Source organism: Pomacea canaliculata, linkage group LG5 (assembly GCF_003073045.1).
Source record: "Pomacea canaliculata isolate SZHN2017 linkage group LG5, ASM307304v1, whole genome shotgun sequence".
Taxonomy (NCBI): Eukaryota; Metazoa; Mollusca; class Gastropoda; order Architaenioglossa; family Ampullariidae; genus Pomacea; species Pomacea canaliculata.
The window spans coordinates 2323358-2334479 of NC_037594.1; the positions used below are offsets into that span (position 1 = coordinate 2323358).

Consider the following 11122-nt stretch of genomic DNA (forward strand, 5'->3'; position numbering starts at 1 on the left):
CGAACAAAGGTACGTCCGCGCGCCCCCCTTAGCCAGCAATGTAAGCTAATTTCACTGATACTGGTATAAGAAACTTTTAAAAATGACCATCTTCGCTCCCACCTTGTAAGCACGTCGCGCCCCACCGTTTGAGAACCGCGGGTCTAGAGTATTTTGGCCTCCTACCCCTTCATATTGGAAAGCAGGCCTCCTCTTACCCGCACCGGTCTTTACTCGTTTAAGAAGATATCAAACTGCACCAGCGTTTGTGTAATCAGGGCCTGGGTACAGTACAGTTGGCTGTCAGTGACGACAGTGTCTGGAACAAGTGGCTTGGTGAGTAGCTGGTCAACGTTACATCTTTTGTGTCTTCACTTGACTGCCATGAAATGGGCGCTTCAGGATCTTTGACTACTTTTTAGCAGCTCACGCACTGAAGTACTTTTCAACTTTTTGCATCCAAAACTGTGGCATCTGTACATAGACAATAATTTTATTCATATTAGCGTATTTGTAAATTCATGCGCCTGGTCAGTAATAAATAACGATGTCAACGTTCTTGATGATCATCATAGCAACAAAATGCAAGGAGAGCGCAGTTCTTGCCACGCATTTAGCAATACCTGATTCTTTAACACAAAACTAAATCAAAGATAGTGGGAAAGTTAAAAGGATATAAATTACATAAAAATGAATAGAAGTTAAACAATACAAAAGTATATAGAAATCAATAGAAAATCTACATCATTCAAATAATCCTAAATCAGACAAGTCAGGAAAACAGAAAACAATCTATTAAAACAAGCAATTAATGATTCGAAAATGCGAGTTAGATAAGAGAGTTTGCAATAAATATTCTGAAGGAGATTAATAGAAATCACAGGCTTTTCTATTCATCAGTTAATTCTTTTTTTAAGAATGTGTTGTTTATCCTTTGCAGATCATCTGTACAGGACAGACGTACAGTCAGATGGAGCTGTCTTTTGTGCTTGTCTGACATCTGCTGCAGCTCAAACACCGCTAACCCGGAGTGTCATCTTTATTATTATTACAACAAAAAGTTTTACTTCCAACTAATAGATTATGTCCATCAACGCAGTGAATATTAAAAGATATACAGCAGAATAATTAAGTAATAATATAATTAAGCGAGTAAATTATGACAGACTTCAAAAATGTTGTAAGTGGGAATGAACTTCGGGCCAGGAGACTCTGAAGACTACTGTTCGTCCGACATTTCTTGCGATAACTTAGCAGTAGATACAGTAGGAAATACACCTTCTTGTGGCGTGTTTTTCTTTGTCTTTTTAATATAATGTTATCAATAGTATAAAAAGATTTTTTTTTAATATATTGTTTTCAGCGTCCTTGAAACTGGACACGTGTCTTCTACGCTATTAAATGAATTCAAAATATCCTTCTTCCCATACCCACCATTTTCCACCCTTTTCTCAGCGTACATACTCTAAAACATTTCACCTGCCACTGAAATATATGCGCATTGATACTTCAAATCTGGTGAAGACATTTTTTTCTGCCATATTAGTTTTGAATTATACGCCCTTCAAGATGAAGGACACGGTGTTTATAGATTGATTGCGTTCGCCGACCCTAAAATAAAAGAAGAAGAAGAATGAAACATAAAGATAACTTTGCCGCCAACTGCTGTCTGACTCCTTGACCTAAAAAGCCAACAGACACGCTTACTGTCTAAATATTTATAAAATTGCTAGTTTCGTAGAAGTGTGTGATTTTTTACCCATTGCTCATTGCAGGGTTTGTCATCCTTGACTACTTGAAGACACATATAACATATATCATTTCAAACGGTGCGTGGGTGAGTCGGAGGGTGGGGGAGAGAACCAATTTTATATATTATCGCACGCTACATCAGATTAGCAAGCTCTATCTCAAGGCAGAATTTTATTATACATGCGCATTCTTTATATTAAGAACATATTTAAGTGCACCTCTCAGAAGTTTTGAAAATATTCAAATATTTGGGTTATCCAACATTGTCCCCACAAACAGTACATGTCATCTTTATTTTGATGTATATCTGGTCATCTGCTTCGGTAACAGTTTTTTTCCCCCACTTAATCTCTTCGTTGGAGCAAATAGTTCGACGCCCGACTAAATAACATGCTGGCTTTATCGGCTTTTATCGACTGAGGACCATGACACGGCATCATTGCTTCAATCTGATTGGTTTGCTCCAGGCGACACCTTGACATTGGCCAGGCAACGTCTGCTACAGCAGAGCAGTGAAAGACAAACTTCATTAAAAACCGTTAACTACAGGCCAACGGATAAAACGACATAAAACTGTAATATCAGTACGAGAAAGTTGTTACTAGTCGACTAATGTTTGGCGAAGTCACAATATGAAATATGTATTTTAATGAAAGCTGCTCTTTAGAAAAGTGTAGGCTGTTATTAAGGCGCAGTAGATGAAAACCCGGTTATACAGTTCTTGGCAACTTCAGTAGAGTTCGACTGTTCTCTGGCACACCTGGGAACGACGACAGATGTTGCATCGGTGCAAGGTCATCGCCAAAGCTGCAACGGAAAAGATTTATGCAGATACTAAGTTACACCTGCAGAAAGAAAACTTGTCAAGGACAATTCGAACAGCTCCGGAGTTAAAGAATTTTTTTTTTCAATTTAAAAACATCTTTTTTTAAAACTGCACTAAAAAGGGTTCCAAGTTCTTTTTAAGTTTATTTTGAATTAAAGTGTGTTCTTAATTTTTTTGCTAATTTTATTTTAAAATTGTAGTCTTTTTCATTTTATTATAAATTTTTGTCTTACTTTGTGACATTATTCCCTTCTTACATGCCAAATTAAGGTAGATAGCCTATAGTTTATTATTATTGCGCAGCAGTTACCCATCTTCCCTAATGAACCTGTAAGGTCTCACAAAAATAATTAAAAAAATTATTTTACTACTTGTGAACTGCTGGAAAGGATTTAATATTGCGTTGTTATTGGAAATGAGTAGCTGGTCAAATTAGACTGCTAGGACGATGGAAAACGGTAACAAATCGATTACAAAATTTAAACCTGATATACAACAAAGCAGACAACGAAGAACGACTTCATACTGTTATGGTTGGCAGGAGTCGATATAAGTAAAAGAGACAAAACCTTCGATAGGCAATATTTTTTCAATATAAAAGGAATAGGAGCATAAAAATCAGTCAAATACATATTCGATGATTTACTTTCTACATGTCACCAAAATTCTGAAATACAGCACGGCCACTCACAGAGACATGGAGGTGTATCACTAGAGACAGTCCCCAGCTCAGCAGCAGACAAAACCAGCTGAGGTCCTTCACGTGCCAGACGGTACAGATGACTGAATGAATTTACAACTAGTTACCAACGATTACGAAATATTACAATCAGCTTTAGAATTGTGGACAGTTTACATCCAATGTAGAGACATTTGAAAAATCAAAGTTTCTTAAAAGAATTTGGCAATGATGCTGCAATGTTTAGATTGTAACGGTCATAGTTCAGTCACCCCTATGCATGCACATCCGTGCTTTCGTGAGTTTGCAGGAGGTGGCGGGGGAAGACAACTATTCCATATTCCACAATATTTTGAAAATGTCATATCTGATATTTGTCTGGTTTGTTTTGTTTTGTTGTTATCGAAAGCACACTGTGTCTTATTTTCATAAAATCCTGTTACTAATGGTTGGTAGCACAGATTGTAATTCGTATAAACAAGGACTCTAAAGTCATCTGAACTAGAAGTAAACAACTCGCAAAAACATTAGATGACATCCCATATTGTTCTGCGACCAGGCATTTTAACATGTGAGGAAAATACATAATATATATTTATTATTTCTCGAGATTTGTGTTTCTTCTCGCGATTTCGTGCTCGAGGCAATAATAAATGATATTAAAGCAGTCTTTTGATGGTGACATGTGTTGTCATTCGGTGAGGTCTTCAAAGTGAGCAACAGCTAACCTTGGACAGCAAACTATATGGTAACCACTTTGAAAATACCTGCAGCGAGCTTACATCACAAATAACTTATGGCTTAAGAGCAATCGAATAACCACGACCTATACACGTCCATGGAATAACTGTTTTCACTGATAGCTTTTGAGTACTGATCACGACTCAAGTTTTCACTTTTGCGTGTCGATGTCCTTCAAAGGGTGACTTGAAGGTTGGTTAGAGCCCTGGTTTTCAAACTGTGGTATCCCTACCACTAATGTTTTGCAAAGTTATGATGGGTGGTACGCGAGCACCAAGTCCTTGACTAGTATATATATTTTTTTTTTCGCAGGGGTTAGGGTTTGTAGTTGGTACTCGGTCAAATCGAATTTTCCAAAGTTGTACTTGTCTGGAAAAGTTTGAAAACCAGGTTGTTAAAGGGGAACATCGACTTCTTATGTCTAATTATAGTAACTCAACACTATCCTTGTAGTGCTTAGAGGTCTTAGTAGTAAGCTAGGTTTTAACCTTAGACAAAAACTGTCTCTTTCTTAAGAAATTCTGGACTATTTGCAGACAGATGGAGATAAGATATATTTTGTAGTAAATTTCGTTTTTTAAAACACTCAAGAATATTTAAGTTTTAAAGGTTATTTAGCGGGACTCAAACTTGAGTGTCACACTTCAACGCATGAAAAGGAAAAGTGTCTTGACCTAACCCAAAGACAGCAAAAATTAGATTAGCGGGTCAGACAATTAGCTTAGGGCGACCTGGCCTTTGGTTTAGGTCAGGACAATTTAATAGTTTTTCTGTGGTTGACCATTTCGAAGCCCAGCTCGTGCTCTGCCTCTCGCGTCATCCCTTGTTAAATGCCAAGTCCTAGAAATTTAATTGTCCTCTTAAATTTACAACCGATTGGAAAAAAGTTCTTTGGAAGAAAGGGCGAAAGTATTTGTGTAATTAGACAAACAGGATGTCTCATTAAAGGAAGCCGTTACCAGCACTAGGACTTAACCAAACTCGAGTCTTGCAAACTGACGACGCATAGAGGAAAAGTAAAAAATATTTCCGTAAAGTAAAGAGTATTCCAGAAAGCTGTTGGATAGCTCAATTTTATTTTTTTTTCTTATTTCAAAAACAGTTTTGTCTGATTTGTGTAGCTATCACTTTGTTAGTGTCGCTTGTCCTTGCATGTCTGCTTTTGCTCGCATCAGCATGATCACCAGCATCATCATACTGTATAATCAGCAGCATTATCATCGTCGTCAAAATCGATATAAATATACACAGGTTGTGAAGTTTTTGTCTACTACTCAACCACTGCTTGAGTGATAGCTTACAGATTTTAGTGAGGATTTTTTAAAATCTCTAATCTCCTACAGTTGAACTCAACAGCTGTCTGCCTGTACTGTCTCCCTCGTTCTTTCTCTCTCTCCCTTCCCAGTTTCCAGACCGTTTTTATATTTCAGTATGTCATTATCTCAAGCTGCCTTTGTCAAAGATATTCTAAATATGTACGCCATATGTGCCGCCCAATTATAGACTAAACCAGGACAGTCGCCCAGAATAGAAAGGTCAGCGGGGCGCGAGACGCCTTTTTTGCGTCATTAGATGGTATTAATAAGCCCTCAGCCCTCGGACTTCTCACAAACCTCATTCCTCCATCAGCGCATACGTTTGGCTTGAAGCTAATTTGCAAAACAATGACTTCCGCAGATGTTCTGGTAAGAATTCTTTTTCTGAAGCTAAATAGCAAAACATGCCGCAAATGTTTTGACGAGATTTTTGTTCTGAAGCTAAATAACATTTAATTAGCTCCTTTATCCAGCATCAAAGAGCTTCACATGGACCACCTTCATGAATACACAAACATGCAAGCACAATGCACAGCGGAATAGAAATATAGTTGATTGAGAGAGTGCTTCATCAACCATCAAAGGTAGGCTAAAACAAAAAAGTCATGGACGCTGGTATCAAAACAAAGAGACCCCTGTAATGTACCCACTCATGTGAAGGCCATCAACACGGATGGGGTCTGTGTGGAGTCCACTGAATGCAATCTTTATCGAAGAGTTTTGCTTCGAAAAGCAGCTGTAAAGTTATTATGACACTTGTATGGAAGCTCAAATTGCAACTTTCGGTGCTGCAGCCCTCGCAGACATAAACATCATTCCATCCACACAACCGCCGTTAGAGTAAGCGGTCATCGCAAGATCAGCCGCCCGGAGAAGCACACGAGTAAAAACAATGATTAGCGTAAATATTCTGGAAAGAGTTTTTGGCAGTTAATCTAAAGGGAGTGCATGTACAAATAAACTATTTTGTCTGCCTTTATTTCTTAATTTGCGTTGTGTTTGGGGTATAATTTTTATTTTTGTAAATGTTGCTGAAACCAAAGCCCATTTTCTAACAGAACAAAACTGCAGGTTTACTTATCGGGAAAAAATTACTAAAAATGTATTCTATTCGACCAGTATTATTTCAAGTAAATGTTTGTGTCCTAGTATATAATATTACTGATTAGCTATCTGTACCTTTAAAAAAGTTCTCGAAGAGAATTCTTCGAAAAACTTATCATTTTTAATGCTTATTTACTAATTTTTATTTAATTTCCTTAACGTTTCTTTTTATTAGATTCTTTTTGTTGTTTAGTTGACTGCGAAGATACTTTTGTTATAACCTTTAAAAAGCGTAAACATTCCGCTTGTGTATGTTTTGATTACATTACGAACAGTGAATTTTCTAGTAGCTATTGCTACTTTTTAATAATTTTTAAATTCTTCGTTAGGTCAGTGCGATGGATGTCCCACTGTATAAATATTACTGGGACGTTCTTTTGAATTGTCAGGTGTACGTGTTTCTGTATAAAAAAAAAAAAACTGTGTCACTACAACTACCCTCATCACTACGACGACGAGAACGACCAGGGTGACGATGACGATGGCGATACCGACAATGGTAATGACAACGAGGATGACGATAATCAACATGACGACGACAGTCATAATGACGACACGATGACCAGGGTGACGACTATAATGATTACGTTGACGACGATGATGATGATGATAACAACAACTAATGTTTCATTCATTGTGCTGTTTATGTCAGTTGAATGTAAAGCCTGTACGTCTTTTTTTGAACCGTCCCTACCCACCCACTTCTTCTGTATTGCGGTCTATGATGACGTCGAACTGTCCCTCTTGGCCGTTGCAGGATCTGTCCCACCAGCAGTACCCCGGCTTACGATCCGGGCCCACCTTCCAGCGCCCACCCCCACAGCTCAATGGGCTCACGGCGCTCGACCAGCGGAGTCGGCGACGACGACCTGGTCGGCTCTCCACCCCGGTTCCCAGCGTTCCTTGCGCGCTCGATGGCGTGCGGGTGCGGCGAATGGGGATGCGGGATTTGCAGACCGTGAAAACCTTGATGAGAAGTGAAGGATGGAACGTGGACTTCGGCAACATGGCAGCCGTCTTCCGCATCCAGCCCGCTGCATTCTTCGTGGTTGAGACGGCAACGGGGGATGTTATTGGTAAGTCATCATGACAGCGTTTGTTCTACTAAAATGTTTAAAGCAGGGGTCTCAAACTCATATTAGCATGTGGGCCGCAGTGGAAAGTAACAGCCAGTCAGCGGGCCGCACCACGAAAATAAAATGTTTTTTCAATAAATTTTACGAACACTACTGTCACTGCAGTTAAATGCTAAAATAAAGTTTTTATAATTATTAATTACATTTAGTATAGTTTATTACATGCACAGGCAGTTTAGTTTATTAAAATAAGTTGACATTGTCTCTGCACTAATAACGGGGGTAATTTTCACTGCGGGAGTTAATCACCAAGCACAACATACATATACACCGCGGACGTGGCCGAGGGCCGCACAAAAATGTTTCGCGGGCCGCATTCGGCCCGCGGGCCGCGTGTTTGAGACCCCTGGTTTAAAGGGTATCAGCAGTGCATCTTCAGGCACGCGCGTGCAAACGTTTTCTTTGAGCATCCTGCAAACAAAACGATTGGGTGTAAGCTGGCTGCACAGAAAACAGACCTTGGACAGGACTGGCATCGGCCTTGAACTGGAAGAGAGGCTAGGACCGCTGACCGAAATTAAGACCAACTGGATGTCGGCTTTGCAATCAAGGTCGCCCCCGCGATTGACGCAACGGTACTTGCACAGCTTCACGTGATAGCTGAGTGCTTCAAGCAAAGGCTGGAGACAGAAATGGAAAGACCGTGTGCCCGCCAAGGTTGACGATTTGGAACATTAGCCTTGCTCACAGTCTGTCAAAGCCTAGGGGAACACGTATCCACACATTTTCGAAGGATAGGCAGATTTTAAGAGAAAATCAGACAATGACTGAGTCATGCCAAACCCACGCATTGTCAGCTGTCAACTTGATAGACTTGATAGGTCTCATGCGTGCACTCAGTCGTTTTTTTTTCTCACGGTCACAAAAATGCAAGTGCACATATTTCAATTTAAAAAAAAACTAGCAAGGGATAGACACGTAGCATGACACATGCAAACTATTTAAATTCATACATACGAGGATGCACCCGTACACCTACGCATATCAAAACAAACAAACACCATTGCAGGAAAACATAAGGCATTTCTTTCTTTCAATCATATCACATACAACACCTTCACCCCCAGCTCCTCACACAAGCAGGACTACGAGTGCTTAAGAACAATGATGTCACTCTCACACACACTCACACACACACACATGAAGCTACAAAATATCAGAGTAATGCCGGGATTCTTTGAGGTGTTCTCATGGAGCTTTAATGACACTGCTTACGTATCTAGGAAATCTTGTATCTGTGATATATTGTATTACAGACTTCACAGCTCTGTTTCCTGAACTACCTTCACGCTATTTTTCAGTTGAGTTTTGTCTGACTGTGTCTCACTGTGATAGAATAAATGTATGGGCTACGCTAAATATCTATATACAATTTTACTCCTTCAAAGCTGCTTGTTTTAACTCATATTTTAAGCGAATATCTCCCTTTCCGATGAAGTCTAAAACCGAAATCAGTGTTGTGAGGGACACTTGGCAGGTGTTGAAGTTGCTGCATATTCTTGTGTGCAGGTCATTGCAGCGCATGCGTGCTAGACAAGGAAGTGGCCATGCTGTCCTACCTGCTGGTTGACAACCAGCATCAGAAGCAAGGACTGGGCTCGCTCTTGATGCAAGCTGCCGCTCTAGTGCTCGGCTCCAGGACGATTTGCTTCTACTCCGTGGAGGACGCCATCCCCTTCTACGAGAAACGAGGCTTCCAGAAGCGTCGTTTCCAGGCTTTGGTGAGAGACTTTAGCCTGGCTCACGAAGACTTCGACCACCTGTCTCCCCCTATGACCTTCTCCATTTTTAAGTCCAGCGCAGTCGACTTTAGCGATGTTAACGCCTACGACAAGATCGTGCACGGCATCGAGAGAGGCGAGTATCTTCGCAAATGGATCCTCGGGTCCCAAAACGTCTCCTTTGTTGCCTTGGAATCGACCTCTGACCGGGTAATAGGGTACATTTCCATGAGTTTTGCCAGCGGACGCTGGGACATCAACCCCCTGTACGCTGACTCGGACGACGTGGCCCTGCACCTGCTCAAGCGCGCGGCAGAAGAGGTCGGGGAGCCAATCAGAACCTACGTGAGGATCCCTGCCGACAGTTCATCTGCCATCAGGCTGTTCCAGCGACTGCGGGATGTGCAGCATCATCGTGTTCTTTATATGATGTCGGACCGCCCGTTGCGAGAAATCAGCTCGGACAAAATTTATTCTTTGTCTACAGTTTGTTATGGGCTGGTATAGAGGAGAGCAGGTCGTCTATACCCCCGAAGACTGATGAAACAGCGAGTTTCTTCGTCCTCATTTGTTTGGAACGGGAAGATGCTGACTCTGTCGTATGAGTTGCTGGCAGTGGAGAAACTTGTATTCACTGGCCGTGTCTTCACAGTTCTATGACTGCACAAGGGAAGCGGACAGACTATTGCTCAGGGCGAGGGCGTCCAAACCCGAAGGCGTGCATCCGGTTCGATAACCGTAAAACCTCCCGGTTGACCTAGATATAGGGTGGAAACCTGACCCTCTAAAGGGTTGGGGAAAGTAAGGTAGTGAGAAAGAGGAGAAGGGCACTGCCCTAGCAGAAAAAAAAGACCTCTTGAGAAAAGGGCAGTCTGAATGACTCATTTCCCATACCGCTGGGTCGTCGTACCTTTCATTTTAGTGAGCTCCCATCCCCATTCACAGCTGATGGAAACGTTACAGCTGTCACGTCTTTAGTCTGGAGCAGCAGAAACTCTGGACAAAAGAATATTTTTAACCAAGTGTTCTTGACATGAACACAGTGCACGTAGCTTGGCAAGATGGCATCGTTGTCTAACGAGTGGTTAACTATTAGACGATCGCACGCCATTTCTTGCAGCACGTTGAGGACTGTGAGGCAGTCTCTCTAACTATAATCAAATCACAACAGGGTTATGTTCAAGTTTGTGTGGAGAAGTCAAAATGAACATGTTCCTATAAACCCGATCGTGGATTTCCTGTTTATTTATATGGAAAATTACTCTGTATTTGAGAGAGAGGTTGTTTGCTTGTGTGGGTGGGCGGGCAGATGAATGGTATTCCGAGAACAGATTTTTTTTCTATCGAGTGCAATAAACTATTTTATATGACTCAGAAATCAAATATGTGGAGAATAAAACATGATATCTGGTTTCGGGACTGGTTTCTGTATGTACTGGATTCTGGTGCTACAAACAATCTTGCTGAAGAAGTTCAAAAGTTTTAAAGAATGGTGTTAAAGCGGTTAACTAGAAAGTACTCCGTATCCAGGCTTTGGCTGCATCTTTTTAAGTTTGTTTACACTCGCATTTTTGTACAAGTTTCTGAGCGAAACTGATAAAGTAAACCGAATAAAATAAGCCGCTATTACTGCTCTCCTTGTCCTCGTACGCGTTCCAGGGAAAGACATTGGGAGGAGAGAGAGAGTAACAGAAAGAAAAATACAATGAGTGGCTTGAATTTGGCGTGTACCCATATAACAGTACACTTCTTTGGGGGTTTCCCAAGAGACAATTATAGCATAAAATCTTAACTTTATAAGTCAACTCACCACCTTATCTCTTACATTCTTACATGTTCAGATTACCGACGCACGTGTCTCATATGTC

At 40.8% G+C, this 11122-nt stretch overlaps 1 protein-coding gene across 1 annotated transcript; it reads left to right on the forward strand.

Annotated features, from left to right (window-relative positions):
* Nucleotides 1-5590: 5590 nt before the first annotated feature.
* LOC112565344 lies at nt 5591-10873 on the forward strand. Its single transcript, XM_025240749.1, has 3 exons — nt 5591-5662; nt 7155-7473; nt 9043-10873. Exons 1-3 carry the CDS (start codon nt 5642-5644, stop codon nt 9759-9761), a joined length of 1059 nt encoding a protein of 352 aa, XP_025096534.1. The 5' UTR covers nt 5591-5641; the 3' UTR covers nt 9762-10873.
* Nucleotides 10874-11122: the final 249 nt, after the last annotated feature.

Coding starts and splice junctions, on each gene's coding strand:
- LOC112565344 (XM_025240749.1), top strand. CDS start 5,642: ATGACTTCCGCAGATGTTCTG. Junction 5,663..7,154: donor TGACTTCCGCAGATGTTCTG/GTAAGAATTCTT, acceptor TGGCCGTTGCAG/GATCTGTCCCACCAGCAGTA. Junction 7,474..9,042: donor GGCAACGGGGGATGTTATTG/GTAAGTCATCAT, acceptor TCTTGTGTGCAG/GTCATTGCAGCGCATGCGTG.